Source organism: Oncorhynchus clarkii, unplaced genomic scaffold (genome assembly GCF_045791955.1).
Source record: "Oncorhynchus clarkii lewisi isolate Uvic-CL-2024 unplaced genomic scaffold, UVic_Ocla_1.0 unplaced_contig_3779_pilon_pilon, whole genome shotgun sequence".
Taxonomy (NCBI): Eukaryota; Metazoa; Chordata; class Actinopteri; order Salmoniformes; family Salmonidae; genus Oncorhynchus; species Oncorhynchus clarkii.
Genome location: NW_027261031.1, coordinates 47,501 through 60,000, shown reverse-complemented (window position 1 = coordinate 60,000; position 12,500 = coordinate 47,501). Strand labels below are relative to the sequence as shown.

At 46.1% G+C, this 12,500-nt stretch overlaps 1 protein-coding gene across 1 annotated transcript in view; it reads left to right on the top strand.

The window, feature by feature from the left end:
- LOC139403859 (cell migration-inducing and hyaluronan-binding protein-like) overlaps nt 1-12,500 on the top strand; it is a gene marked incomplete at its 3' end in the record, with an annotated part of 146,547 nt that overhangs the window by 86,905 nt on the left and 47,142 nt on the right. Inside the window, exons 3-10 of the mRNA XM_071147020.1 lie at nt 927-1,064; nt 1,827-1,965; nt 2,685-2,921; nt 5,676-5,855; nt 9,943-10,013; nt 11,111-11,206; nt 11,450-11,571; nt 12,054-12,201. Coding sequence (XP_071003121.1) covers nt 927-1,064; nt 1,827-1,965; nt 2,685-2,921; nt 5,676-5,855; nt 9,943-10,013; nt 11,111-11,206; nt 11,450-11,571; nt 12,054-12,201 — 1,131 coding nt within the window. The remainder of the gene's footprint in view (nt 1-926; nt 1,065-1,826; nt 1,966-2,684; nt 2,922-5,675; nt 5,856-9,942; nt 10,014-11,110; nt 11,207-11,449; nt 11,572-12,053; nt 12,202-12,500) is intronic.

The window sequence follows — 12,500 nt, the reverse complement described above, 5'->3', positions numbered from 1 at the left end:
CGCACTCTCGCTCTCTCGCTCTCTCGCTCTCTCGCTCGCACTCTCGCACTCTCGCTCTCTCGCTCTCTCGCACTCTCGCTCTCTTGCTCTCTCGCTCTCTCGCTCTCTCGCTCGCACTCTCGCACTCTCGCTCTCTCGCTCTCTCGCACTCTCGCTCTCTTGCTCTCTCGCTCTCTCGCTCTCTCTCAATTTCAAAGGCTTTTTTGGCATGGGAAACATATGTTAACATTGCCAAAGCAAGTGAAGTACTGTAGATAATAAACAAAAGTGAAATAAACAATAAAAATTAACAGTAAACACTACAATCACAAAAGTGCCAAAAGAATAAATACATTTTACAGACATTTCAAATCTCTCATTCTCTCTTTTTCTCTCTTTGTCTATCTTTTTCTTTCTCGATCTTTCTCTCTCCTATCTGTTCCTCTCTGTTCCTCTCTCTCTCTCTCTCTCTCTCTCTCTCTCTCTCTATTTCTCTCTCTCTCTCTCTGAACTGTTCTTTCTCTCTCTCTGAACCTCCAGCATCCCCAGAGCTATACTACTAGCTGTCTAACCCCTTGTTGCAATAACAGCTAGTTCTTTAGCCAACTCCTTGAGTCAGACACAACATGAGAATGACAAAGGATTTGGCTAAAGCCCAGACAGATCTAGTTCCAAGACCTAACTCTCAAACTGCTGTGTCCGATGGTTTCTCAGCTGGGTTCTTTCATGGAGAAAACCAGTCGATTGGAGCCTATTAATCAATCTGTATTAGCCCAGGGGAAAATCTGGTTGGCCGGCCCGTTTGGTGTCCGTCCAATCAATGACATTGACTGATGAATGAATTATAGGATGTTGGCATGGTGTTTGTTGTTGGAAACTATGGGCCAGATCAGAACTTCAGTGATCTGTGTGTGTCATGACGTTAACCCTATTGGTCGATCCAACAGTGTGTCCAGACAGGGAGCCCGGCCTGCAGCCATGGACCCCCGGCCACAGTGAAGCCCACCATGTTACCATTGGCTATGGCAGAAAGGTCCTCCTCACCTCTTCAGCTACTGTCCACTCCATAGAGATCCTCAACGGAGGTACGTCTGTGTGTGTGTGTCTGCAATCATATTGTTAAACTGTCACCCAAATTTACTTTATCCATCAATTGTGTGTGTGTGACAGTCTTGCTTCCGTCCCAAACTGGGCTCAACCAGGGATTCTCTGCAGACATCGACAACAGTCACCCTCAAAGCATTGTTACCTATCGCTCCACAAAAGCTTGCAGAGCAAAGGAAACCACTACTTCAAGGTCTCAGAGCGAGTTACGTCACCGATTGAAATGCTGCTAGTGTACACCGCTAACTAGCTAGCCATTTCACATGGTTTACACCCTTTGACCTTCTCCTTCTCCACAGCAACCAGTGATCTGAGTCAACATCATCAATGTAACAGTGTAGCTATTTCACACTGGTTACATGTGTATGTGTGAGTTAGGAACCTGATACTGTGTGTCCAGGTAACCACTAACTCACAGTCAAATCAAAGTCCCCATCTCTCATCCACTTCTCTACAGGACTACATAACCTCTGTCAGATGGACGTTAATTAATTAATTAATTAATTAATTAAATGCAGCCCTCATAAAGGGTTATTGAGTTTCCCCCCCTGTGTCTGTGTCTGTGTGTGTGTCTGTGTCTATGTCTGTCTGTGTTTGTGTGAGCCACAGCTCAGTGCCATAACAGGAAGGGAGATGTGATGTGTCAGGCCCCAGGGCATGAAATACCTGCCAGGAGATCTCACCAGTAAAGATCTCTCTCTCTCTCTCTCTCTCTCTCTCTCTCTCTCTCTCTCTCTCTCTAGGAAAGTTAGTGATAGCAGACTCGTATCGTCCCATCCTACTGCGTACCAAACACATTCTGATCGGCAACAGAGGACAGCTGCACATTGGAAGTCCTGACTGCCCGTATAAGGGCAACCTTACCATCTCCTTATTTGGAAGGTGGGTTTTGAACCCAGACCAGATCTCATAGCCTTCAGCCCTCAACCTATTTGGTAGCCTCTAGACTCTATCCTCTTTCTCCTAGTCTCAAGCCTCTTTGTCATAGCTCCTATCCTCTATCGTCTAGCCTCTATTCTCTTAGCCCTTATCTCCTAGCCCCCCGACTCTATCTCCTCACTTCTATCTCCTAGCCTCTAGCCTGTAACTCATATTAGCCCCTAGACTCTGTCTATTAGCCCCTAGACTCTATCTATTAGCCCCTAGTCTCTATCTCCTAGACTCTATCTCCTATCCCCTCGCCTCTATCTCCTAGCCCCTAGCCTATATCTATTAGCCCCTAGCCTCTATCTCCTAGCCTCTATCTCCTAGCCCCTAGCCTCTATCTATTAGCCCCTAGCCTCTATCTCCTAGCCTCTATCTCCTAGCCCCTAGCCTCTATCTATTAGCCCCTAGCCTCTATCTCCTCACCTCTATCTCCTAGCCCCTAGTCTCTATCTATTAGCCCCTAGTCTCTATCTATTAGCCCCTAGCCTCTATCTCCTAGCCTCTGTCTCTTAGGCTCTATTTCCTAGCCTCTATCTCCTAGCCCCTAGCCTCTATATCCTAGTCTTTAGACTTTATCTGGTATATTCTAGCCTATATCCCCTTATCCCCTATTGTGTAACCCTCTAGCCCATATTCTTTATTAATTGGTTGATCAATCATTGACTCTTCTCCAGGTCTGACGACACAGACACAGAGCACAGTTACTTTGGCCGTAAGTACATTGGTGTGGGGACAGGAGGGACACTGGAGATCCATGGGGAGAAGAAGTTGTCGTGGACCTTCCTCAACAAGACCCTGCACCCAGGGGAGAGCGAGGACAACAGCTACCTGTTCGAGAGGGGCTGGGGCAACCGGGGGATCATAGTTCACGTCATCGACCCCAAGACTGGAGAAGTGCTCCACAATGATAGGTATTTTATATGTTGTCATGTTTTTATTTCACCTTTAGGCTTGCACAATTCTGGTAAATTTTTCAAAAGTTCCCAGGTTTTCGGAAATGTTGGTTGGAAGGATGTCCTGCGTGTTACTGTCTTATTCCAGAAATGTTGGTTGGAAGGATGTCCTGCGTGTTACCGTCTTATTCCAGAAATGATGGTTGGAAGGATGTCCTGCGTATTACCGTCTTATTTCAGAAATGTTGGTTGGAAGGATGTCCTGCGTGTTACTGTCTTATTTCAGAAATGATGGTTGGAAGGATGTCCTGCGTATTACTGTCTTATTCCAGAAATGATGGTTGGAAGGATGTCCTGCGTATTACCGTCTTATTCCAAAAATCTTCCAACTGGGATTTCTGGAAAACCTGGGGACTTCTGGAAAACCTGGGGACTTCTGGAAAACTTGGGAACTTCTGGAAAACCTGGGAACTTCTGGAAAACTTGGGGACTTCTGGAAAACCTGAGGACTTCTGGAAAACCTGGGGACTTCTGGAAAACCTGGGGACTTCTGGAAAACCTGGGGACTTCTGGAAAACCTGGGGACTTCTGGAAAACCTGGGGACTTCTGGAAAGTTACTGGAATTATGTAACCCTTTCACCTTGACTGTTTTTTTTTTACATCTAAACTCTATTTAACTTTGTTTAATAGTAGCAACATTAGCCTGCCAACAATCACTGAAAATAAATGACTTCAACACCCCTGTTGTAACAGAACGGTTGTGATAAGCAAACATGTTTAAAAAAACAACACTGGAGGAATTGGTTGTCTCTTTAAATCTGGAATCCTTCATAGTGAAACTGCCTTGTCCGTTTGGAATATTACAACAAAGAAGTTACTGCAGACAACCCTCTGACATCATGGCAGGGGGAAGCGAACAGCACAATATGTACTGCTATTTTCAGTTTTGACCACTCTGCTCAACACACCTCACCTCCGTTTAGTCCACTAAAATAATTTGAACAAAAGTGCTGGGGCGGACAGTGGACACCGAAATGCGGAGCGGTTTCCCCTAATGCAGATTCTATTTTTAAGTCATGACAGCTAGAATCACATATGTTTATTGACCCAAACAGGGGCCAGGCAGAAGACTGGTCAAGGGCAGTAAGGGCAGGTCGGTAATCCAGGGCAGAGTCAGGCAGGTACAGAACGGCAAACAGGCTCGGGGTCAGGGCAGGCAGAGGTTCGTAATCGGGTCAGGGTCAGGCAGGTACAGAACGGCAGGCAGGCTCGGGGTCAGGGCAGGCAGAGGTTCGTAATCGGTTCAGGGTTAGGCAGGTACAGAACGGCAGGCAGGCTCGGGGTCAGGGCAGGCAGAGGTTCGTGATCGGGTCAGAGTCAGGCAGGTACAGAACGGCAGGCAGGCTCGGGGTCAGGGTCAGGCAGGTACAGAACGGCAGGCAGGCTCGGGGTCAGGGCAGGCAGGTACAGAACGGCAGGCAGGCTCGGGGTCAGGGCAGGCAGGTACAGAACGGCAGGCAGGCTCGGGGTCAGGGTCAGGCAGGTACAGAACGGCAGGCAGGCTCGGGGTCAGGGCAGGCAGGCTCGTGGTCAGGGCAGGCAGATACAGAACGGCAGGCAGGCTCGGGGTCAGGGCAGGCAGGTACAGAACGGCAGGCAGGCTCGGGGTCAGGGTCAGGCAGGTACAGAACGGCAGGCAGGCTCGGGGTCAGGGCAGGCAGGTACAGAACGGCAGGCAGGCTCGGGGTTAGGGCAGGCAGGTACAGAACGGCAGGCAGGCTCGGGGTCAGGGCAGGCAGGCTCGGGGTCAGGGCAGGCAGAATGGTCAGAACCGGGGAAACTAGGAAACAGAAACTTGAGAAAGCAGGAAGATGAAAAAACATGCTTTTAAGACCTGACAAGACAAGACGAACTGGCAACAGACAAAGAGAGGATGGCGAAGATAGGTGACACCTAGAGGGGGTGGAGACAAGCACAAAGACAGGTGAAACAGATCAGGGTGTGACAGTTATAATATGACACTAGAAGATAGGGAGAATAGCAAACACACTCCTGTTGGTATTAACTATCTAATAGATTTATAATGTTCTCCCTATCCCATCGTTCAACATCTCTGATTGGATAAAGAATGTCAGAAAACATTTAATATGTACTGTAGTTAGAAAAACATTTCATATGCCGAGTACTGGTAAACAATCATTAAAAAGCCATTAAACAAAACAAACTTTGCTTCCAAGAGAAGGCAAGTCTTGAGTATTGCGTCAGGAGAAATTAAAACCCCATTTGACAAATGTATTTACTATTGGTTTAATATCAATTACCATTGACCTCAATTTCCTCACACAACCAAATTGAGACCTCACCCTCAAGATCTTACAGTATGCTCCCATGGGACTGTTTTGGGCGCTGTGTGCAATTCATTCATTGATATTTGTTGGTATATTTATCAGAAGATCCACCATAGATCAACCTTCAGAGGAAGATGTTTGTTGGAGTGATTGAAGGTCTTTTTTCATGCTCTGTTATGTAGCTATGATATAGGTCAGTGTTTCACATCTCCACTCCTCTAGTAGTGCCAACAGTACATATTTATATTGTGGAACCGGACAAGCACACCTGATGCTACTTGTCAACTAATCATCAAGCCCTTGACAAGTTGAATCGGGTGTTTTTGTCCGACACAACACAAATGTGTGCCATTCGTGGTACCGGAATTGGGAAACACTGATATAGACTAACCATTCACCTCCCCCTCCCACTCCATTACCCAGGTTTGACACATACCGCAGTAAAGAAGAGAGTCGTCGCCTGGCCCAGTATGTAGATGTTGTAGACAATGGGATGATTCTGGCCATGATGGTCAACGATGAGGGGTCTAACAACCTAGAGGACTCGGCCAGGAAGATCCTCACCAAGCTGGGGAGTAAAGACTTCCACCGCCTGGGCTTCCGGTAGGTTCCTTGACCCCTGTCCTCCATCCAGGGAATTTTGAAACCAATATTATATTATACATGTTATGATGATTGATATTATTAGTATTAGGTCATTTTTTTGGAAGACTCTTACTAAGCTGGGCAGCAGACACTCCTTGACCCCTGACCTCTAACCCAGGGGTTTCCCAAAATCCTTTTATGCATTGTGATCCATCTGTAGCCAACCATTTCTGCAGCTGTTTGGTCTGAACCAACTGTCTTTGGGGCAACTGCCAGGGCTGCAAGGAACTTGAAATCAAAGGCCATGGACAGATGGAATGTTAGAGTACTCTGTTCTGCTGGTAATGTTTAGAATAGATACTAAGTGGTATGCTAAATGGTAAATCACTTTTTGTAGCTTTACCATTGAATGTCTTATTTCTAATCTATAGCCACAGCCGAGGGTTAAGACACCTTGAAGCCACCAATTGGCCCTGACTTGGTGTGTTGTGAGTTGAGTCCTGAGCCACAGGAGAAATACATTTCTCTTAATCCTTTCTCTGTAGTTTCCCTGGGGTAGTGCGTGCAGAGCACGATAGTGCTAGCGTAGCCACCTTGCTTAGCATTAGTGGATTATTCCTTCTCTCCTTGCCTGGATGGCTCAACCTCCCTCTCACCCTCTCTCTACCTCTACTTCCACCTCTCCCAACCTCTCTCTCTACCCCCCCTCTCTCTCTCTGTCTCTCTCTACCTCTCTCTACCTCCCTATCTCTCACTACCTCTTTACACATCTCTTTACCTCTCTCCACCTCCCTCTACCCCTCTCTACCTTTCCCTCTATCTTTCTATCCCTCCACACCCGAATGGATATGCTTCGCTAGAGTATGATAGCACGAGAGTAGCCACCTAGCATAACCACCTAGCGTAGCCACCCAGCGTACCGACCTAGCATAGCCTCCTAGCGTAGCGCTAGCAGATGACTCCTCTCCTGACCTGTTTGTCAGGCAGTGCTGCGCTGGCTGACCTAGCATAGCCTCCTAGCGTAGCGCTAGCAGATGACTCCTCTCCTAACCTGTTTGTCAGGCAGTGCTGCGCAGGCTGACCTAGCATAGCGATGTAGCATTGCATAACATCACACTCTGATTTATAGCCTCTTATTCTCCCTCTTACTTTCTCTCCCTCTACCTCGTCTAGCCACCAGTGTCTCTTTATCTCTCCTGGCACAGGACTGCTTAGAGAAAGCAGGGCAGAGAAGAAGAAATAAAAGGAAAAAACATATGCTAGCAAGTCTCTCTCTCTCTCTCTCTCTCTCTCTCTCTCTCTCTCTCTCTCTCTCTCTCTCTCTCTCTCTCTCTCTCTCTCTCTCTCTCTCTCTCTCTCTCTCTCTCTCTCTCTCTCAATGTATTAAAGTATCTCAGGAATGCATGGAAAATTGAAAGTAAATTTAGCTATGATACGAAAACCTAATACAGCTGGATTCAGGCCTTGGAGGAAAAAAAACTCTTAAACTGAGGGTTAGTGAGTAGCATTTAAGTGAGCTAATCGTATATTCAGACTTATTGCATTCCTTCCATACAGTAGAACTCAACTCAACCACCACCAGTATGTTGGAATGTCTGACAATGGCTGTCAGAATGGGGTTAGAAGAATCAGTGTGTGTGTGTCCGTACGTGCGTACGTGCACATGTGTGGTCAGGAGGGTTTACCATGGCTTAGAGCAGGTGTGTCAAACACACCCATTAAATCCATCCTGCGGGTGGTTTAGGGAAATAACCTTAATCAACAATTAAATTACAAAAATAAATGCAAAATGTGTAGAATTGACCTACATCTATTGTCTCTTCACTCTGTCCATCTTCATATCAGTCATATATAGTCTCTTCACTCTGTCCAGCTTGATAAGTCATCTATAGTCTCTTCACTCTGTCCAGCTTGATAAGTCATCTATAGTCTCTTCACTCTATCCAGCTTGATAACAGTAATCTATAGTCTCTTCATTCTGTCCAGCTTGATAAGTCATCTATAGTCTCTTCACTCTGTCCAGCTTGATAAGTAATCTATAGTCTCTTCACTCTGACCAGTTTGATAAGTCATCTATAGTCTCTTCACTCTGTCCAGCTTGATAATAGTCATCTATAGTCTCTTCACTCTGTCCAGCTTGATAAGAGTCATCTATAGTCTCTTCACTCTGACCAGCTTGATAAGTCATCTATAGTCTCTTCACTCTGTCCAGCTTGATAAGTCATCTATAGTCTCTTCACTCTGTCCAGTTTGATAACAGTCATCCAAATGAAAGCTAGACAGTCAGGGAACATAAACAATTCCAAAGCAATGGATAGAGGACTTTTTTTTGCACATTTTGATGGTGTGGAAATATAATGCATTTGAAGACTGAATGCAAGGCAACATGAGTTTAATACCACAGAGAATGGGAAGCTTGGCAGCAACGCCAGTGCAGTAACCCGGTTAGTGTCCAAATTATAAAAGTGTGTGTGTGTCAGTGCGTGTGTGTGTCAGTGTCAGTGTCAGTGTGTGTGTGTGTGTGTTTGTCTACTGTTGTCGAGTAAGTCACAGCTAATTTTCTCCAACATCCAGAGAACCAAAGTTTACAAGTATCCCACAGAAACATCTCCACACCACGTCCTCAGATGAGAAGAGAGAGAGAGAGAAAGACCGATGAAGGAGGAGAATGTACTTAGTCTCTTGTCGCCTATCCTTCCTGACACTTGTGCCAAACAGTGTTAAAGCAGAATAAGGAATGTATTATTTGCGGTGTGCCAGAGAACATTTTAATAAGGCAATCATTTTGGCAACAAGAAGATCTCAGCAATCCATCCTCCATGAATGCAATTTACATATGTTTACCAAAGTCACAGTGGTATTTGTGTGTGTGTGTGTGTGTGTGTGTGTGTGTGTGTGTGTGTGTGTGTGTGTGTGTGTGTGTGTGTGTGTGTGTGTGTGTGTGTGTGTGTGTGTGTGTGTGTGTCTGTGTGTGTCTGTGTGTGTGTGTGTGTGTTGCCCTTACATGTCATGAAATCCTATAGTTGTTGATATAATGTCTTATTGTAGACACCTTTAGAGATATATCTGGCATGCTGATCTATATAAAACGTCACATCATTTTGCTTGTCTCCGGTAACGTTGCTGTTAGAATGAGAACATGATGGCTAGCTAGTGTAAAGGACGTCACGCTGCTTGATTAGCGAGTTCTTCCTCCTGATTCGGCCCATACCTGGTGCAAACTCGGGACCTCTTCAGGCTAAGGAATAAGTTTCACACATCCCCATGTCCTACACATGCATTATAGGTAGCAAAGCTACAAGACAGCAAAATAGAACTGCTCACTACTGATGTCCCCCAAGGCTCGGTGGTAGGCCCTCTCCTTTTCTCTCTATACACCAAGTCACTCAGTTTGTTTCAGTGGCTGGGAACTGCTCACTACTTATGTCCCCCAAGGCTCGGTGGTTGGCCCTCTCCTCTTCTCTCTGTACACCAAGTCACTCAGTTTGTTTCAGTGGCTGGGAACGGACTCCTTTTCCTTTTTTCTAAATGACCAGCTAGAACGTTGACGATGACTTTTGTTCTAATGTCAGTTCTCTGACTGTTCCTGGTGGAATCCTAATGCATAATGTAGATGGAATGTCTTAGTGTGAATATCACACAGACTCTCTTCAGACACCTAGCACGCCACACGCACACACAAACACACACACACACACATCTCTCCCCTGACACTCGTGTCACTGTGTCCTCACAAGAGTGAGGCATGATGGGATTGCTACTGTAATTACCCATCCTGCCTCTGGGTTTTTCCGACAGCCCGTCACTCCTTATGTCAACATCATTACCAGGGCTAGCTGGAAGTGTGTGTGTGTGTGTGTGTGTGTGTGTGTGTGTGTGTGTGTGTGTGTGTGTGTGTGTGTGTGTGTGTGTGTGTGCGTGTGTGCGTATCTGTGTGTGTCTAATGTCAATATCTCTCTCCCCTCTCCTCCATATTTTTCTTTACTTTCCATCTATCCTTGTCCTCTTGCATCCTCACACTTTCAATCTCCCTATTTCTTCCCCCCCCTCTCCACTTTCTGTCTCTCCACCTCTTCTCTCCCTCCCTCCATCCATCTCTCCTCAGTCATCCCTGGAGTTTCATTGCGTTGAAAGGCAACTCGTCCTCTGCAGTGGAGGATCATGCTATCTATCAAGGTGAACCTCTCTCTCATCTCTCTCTCCTTTTTCTACCCTCTTCTCTCCTTATCTTTCCCTCAACCTCTCCCTCACAATATCTCTTTCTTTCATCCACCTCCCTCTCTCCCTTCACTTCTCTCAATCTCTTACTTTCTAGAGTATCTCTCCCCTTTCTCTCTCTCTCTCTCTCTCTCTCTCTCTCTCTCTCTCTCTTACTTTCTAGAGTATCTATCCCCTTTCTCTCTCTCTCTCTCTCTCTCTCTCTCTCTCTCTCTCTCTCTCTCTCTCTCTCTCTCTCTTACTTTCTAGAGTATCTCTCCCCTTTCTCTCTCTCTCTCTCTCTCTCTCTCTCTCTTACTTTCTAGAATATATATCCCCTCTCTCTCTCTTTTACTTTCTAGAATATATCTCCCCCTTCTCTCTCTCTTTCTCTCTCTTTCTTTCTAGGGTATTTATCCACTTCTCTCTCTCTCTCTCTTTCTTTCCAGAGTATATCTCCCCCTTCTCTCTCTCTCTTTCTTTCTAGAGTATTTCTCCCCTTCTCTCTCTCTCTCTTACTTTCTAGAGTATATCTCCCCTCTCTCTCTATCTTACTTTCTAGAATATATCTCCCCTTCTCTCTCTCTCTCTTTCTTTCTAGAGTATTTCTCCCCTTCTCTCTCTCTCTCTCTTTCTTTCTATAGTATTTCTCCCCTTCTCTCTCTCTCTCTTTCTTTCTAGAGTATATCTCCCCCTTCTCTCTCTCTCTCTCTCTCTCTTTCTTTCTAGAGTATTTCTCCCCTTCTCTCTCTCTCTCTCTCTTTCGCTCTCTATTGTACTTGTATTTCTTAGTTTACATAGTGTTATAGATGTTATAAACCAAACACCTGTCTGGACAGACAGACAAACAGAAAGATGAACAGACAGACGAACAGACAGACAACAGACGGACAGCCGGGCAGACGGACAGACAACAGACGGACAGCCGGACGGACGGACAGTTAGTGGGAGAGTGAAAGAAAGAAAACACAGACTGTTAAAGTATGCTGGGCATGTCCTCTACTTACTCTGCTGACTCGTGTGTGTGTGTGTGTGTGTGTGTGTGTGTGTGTGTGTGTGTGTGTGTGTGAGAACAGGGACCAAAGCCTCCTCGGAGGCTCGTAGTTCACGCATGTTCCAGTCAGAATACGGAGAGCACTTCACCATCACCACTTCCAGCCAATGGGTGCAAGGTAACACACACTCACTTCTGACTGGCCGTCGGGGGCATGTCATCACTGTTTGAAAGCCTTTGATTTAAATTCAGCTCAACAGAGAGGGGGGGGGGGGGGGGGGGGTAGGTATTCCATGCTGTGAATTCTAGCTCCATGCACACACACACACACACACACACACACACATTCATGCACACACACACATCAACATCTTGGCAACGGTGTGTAGGAATCCCATTGAAATGAGTGTGTGTGTCACAGAGGCAGAGTGGACTGAGTGGTTTGACAGAGATGATGAGAGAGGATCAGGAGACTGGGAGAAGCTGTCTGACCTCCACAAGGCTTACCCTGACCGCCTCTGTAGCACTCCCATGGATATACAGGTAAAACACACACACACACACACACACACACACACACACACACACACCTGAACAGCTGGTGCCAATAGCTCTGTAGCAGCCAAATAACTTTGGAACAATAATGTGCCAAAAGAAGTCAAAGCTTAGCTTGATCTATTTCCATTTTTATTGCCTGTTATTATGATGAGGCCACAGCAGCCAGCACTGTGTGTGTGTTCACAGATACTACATTCACTCTGCCACCATGTATCCACAGTGAAGACTAAACACACACACGCACACACTGTCAGTTACTTTCTGTCTGTCATACCCACACAGTCTACTGTGACAGGAAAAAGCTCACTTCTTTCTCCTCAGTGTTTTAAAAAGACATTATTTTACCATAAACAAACTGCCGTCTTGGTTTGTTGTTTGGATGTCGAAGGCAAGGCTTCTGTTAAGCACTGCTGTGACAAATGTAATTATTATTTTCCCTCTACCTCTTCCTTCTCTCTCTCTTCCAGGCTGAGTCCCATGATGGTGTGCCATCTAACGAGACAGGAGATGTCATCTATAAGTCTGACAGGGACTACGGCTTCGTCTGTCTCAACAAGGACCAGAGCCACGGCCTCTGCCACAACTACCGAGTACGCTTCCTCTGTGGTAAACTAGGTACGGACACCGGTCTGTAGTTGGGTGCCCGTGTGCATCTGTATGTGTGTGTGTCCACATGCATGTGTTTCTGTGTGTGCCAACGGCTTTAAAAAAAAATTTAACATTTATTTAACTAGGCGAGAGAGAGAGAGAGAGAGAGAGAGAGAGAGAGAGAGAGAGAGAGAGAGAGAGAGAGAGAGAGAGAGAGAGAGAGAGAGAGAGAGAGAGAGAGAGAGAGAGAGAGAGAGAGAGAGAGAGAGAGAGAGAGAGAGAGAGAGAGAGAGAGAGAGAGAGAGAGAGAGAGAGAGAGAGAGAGA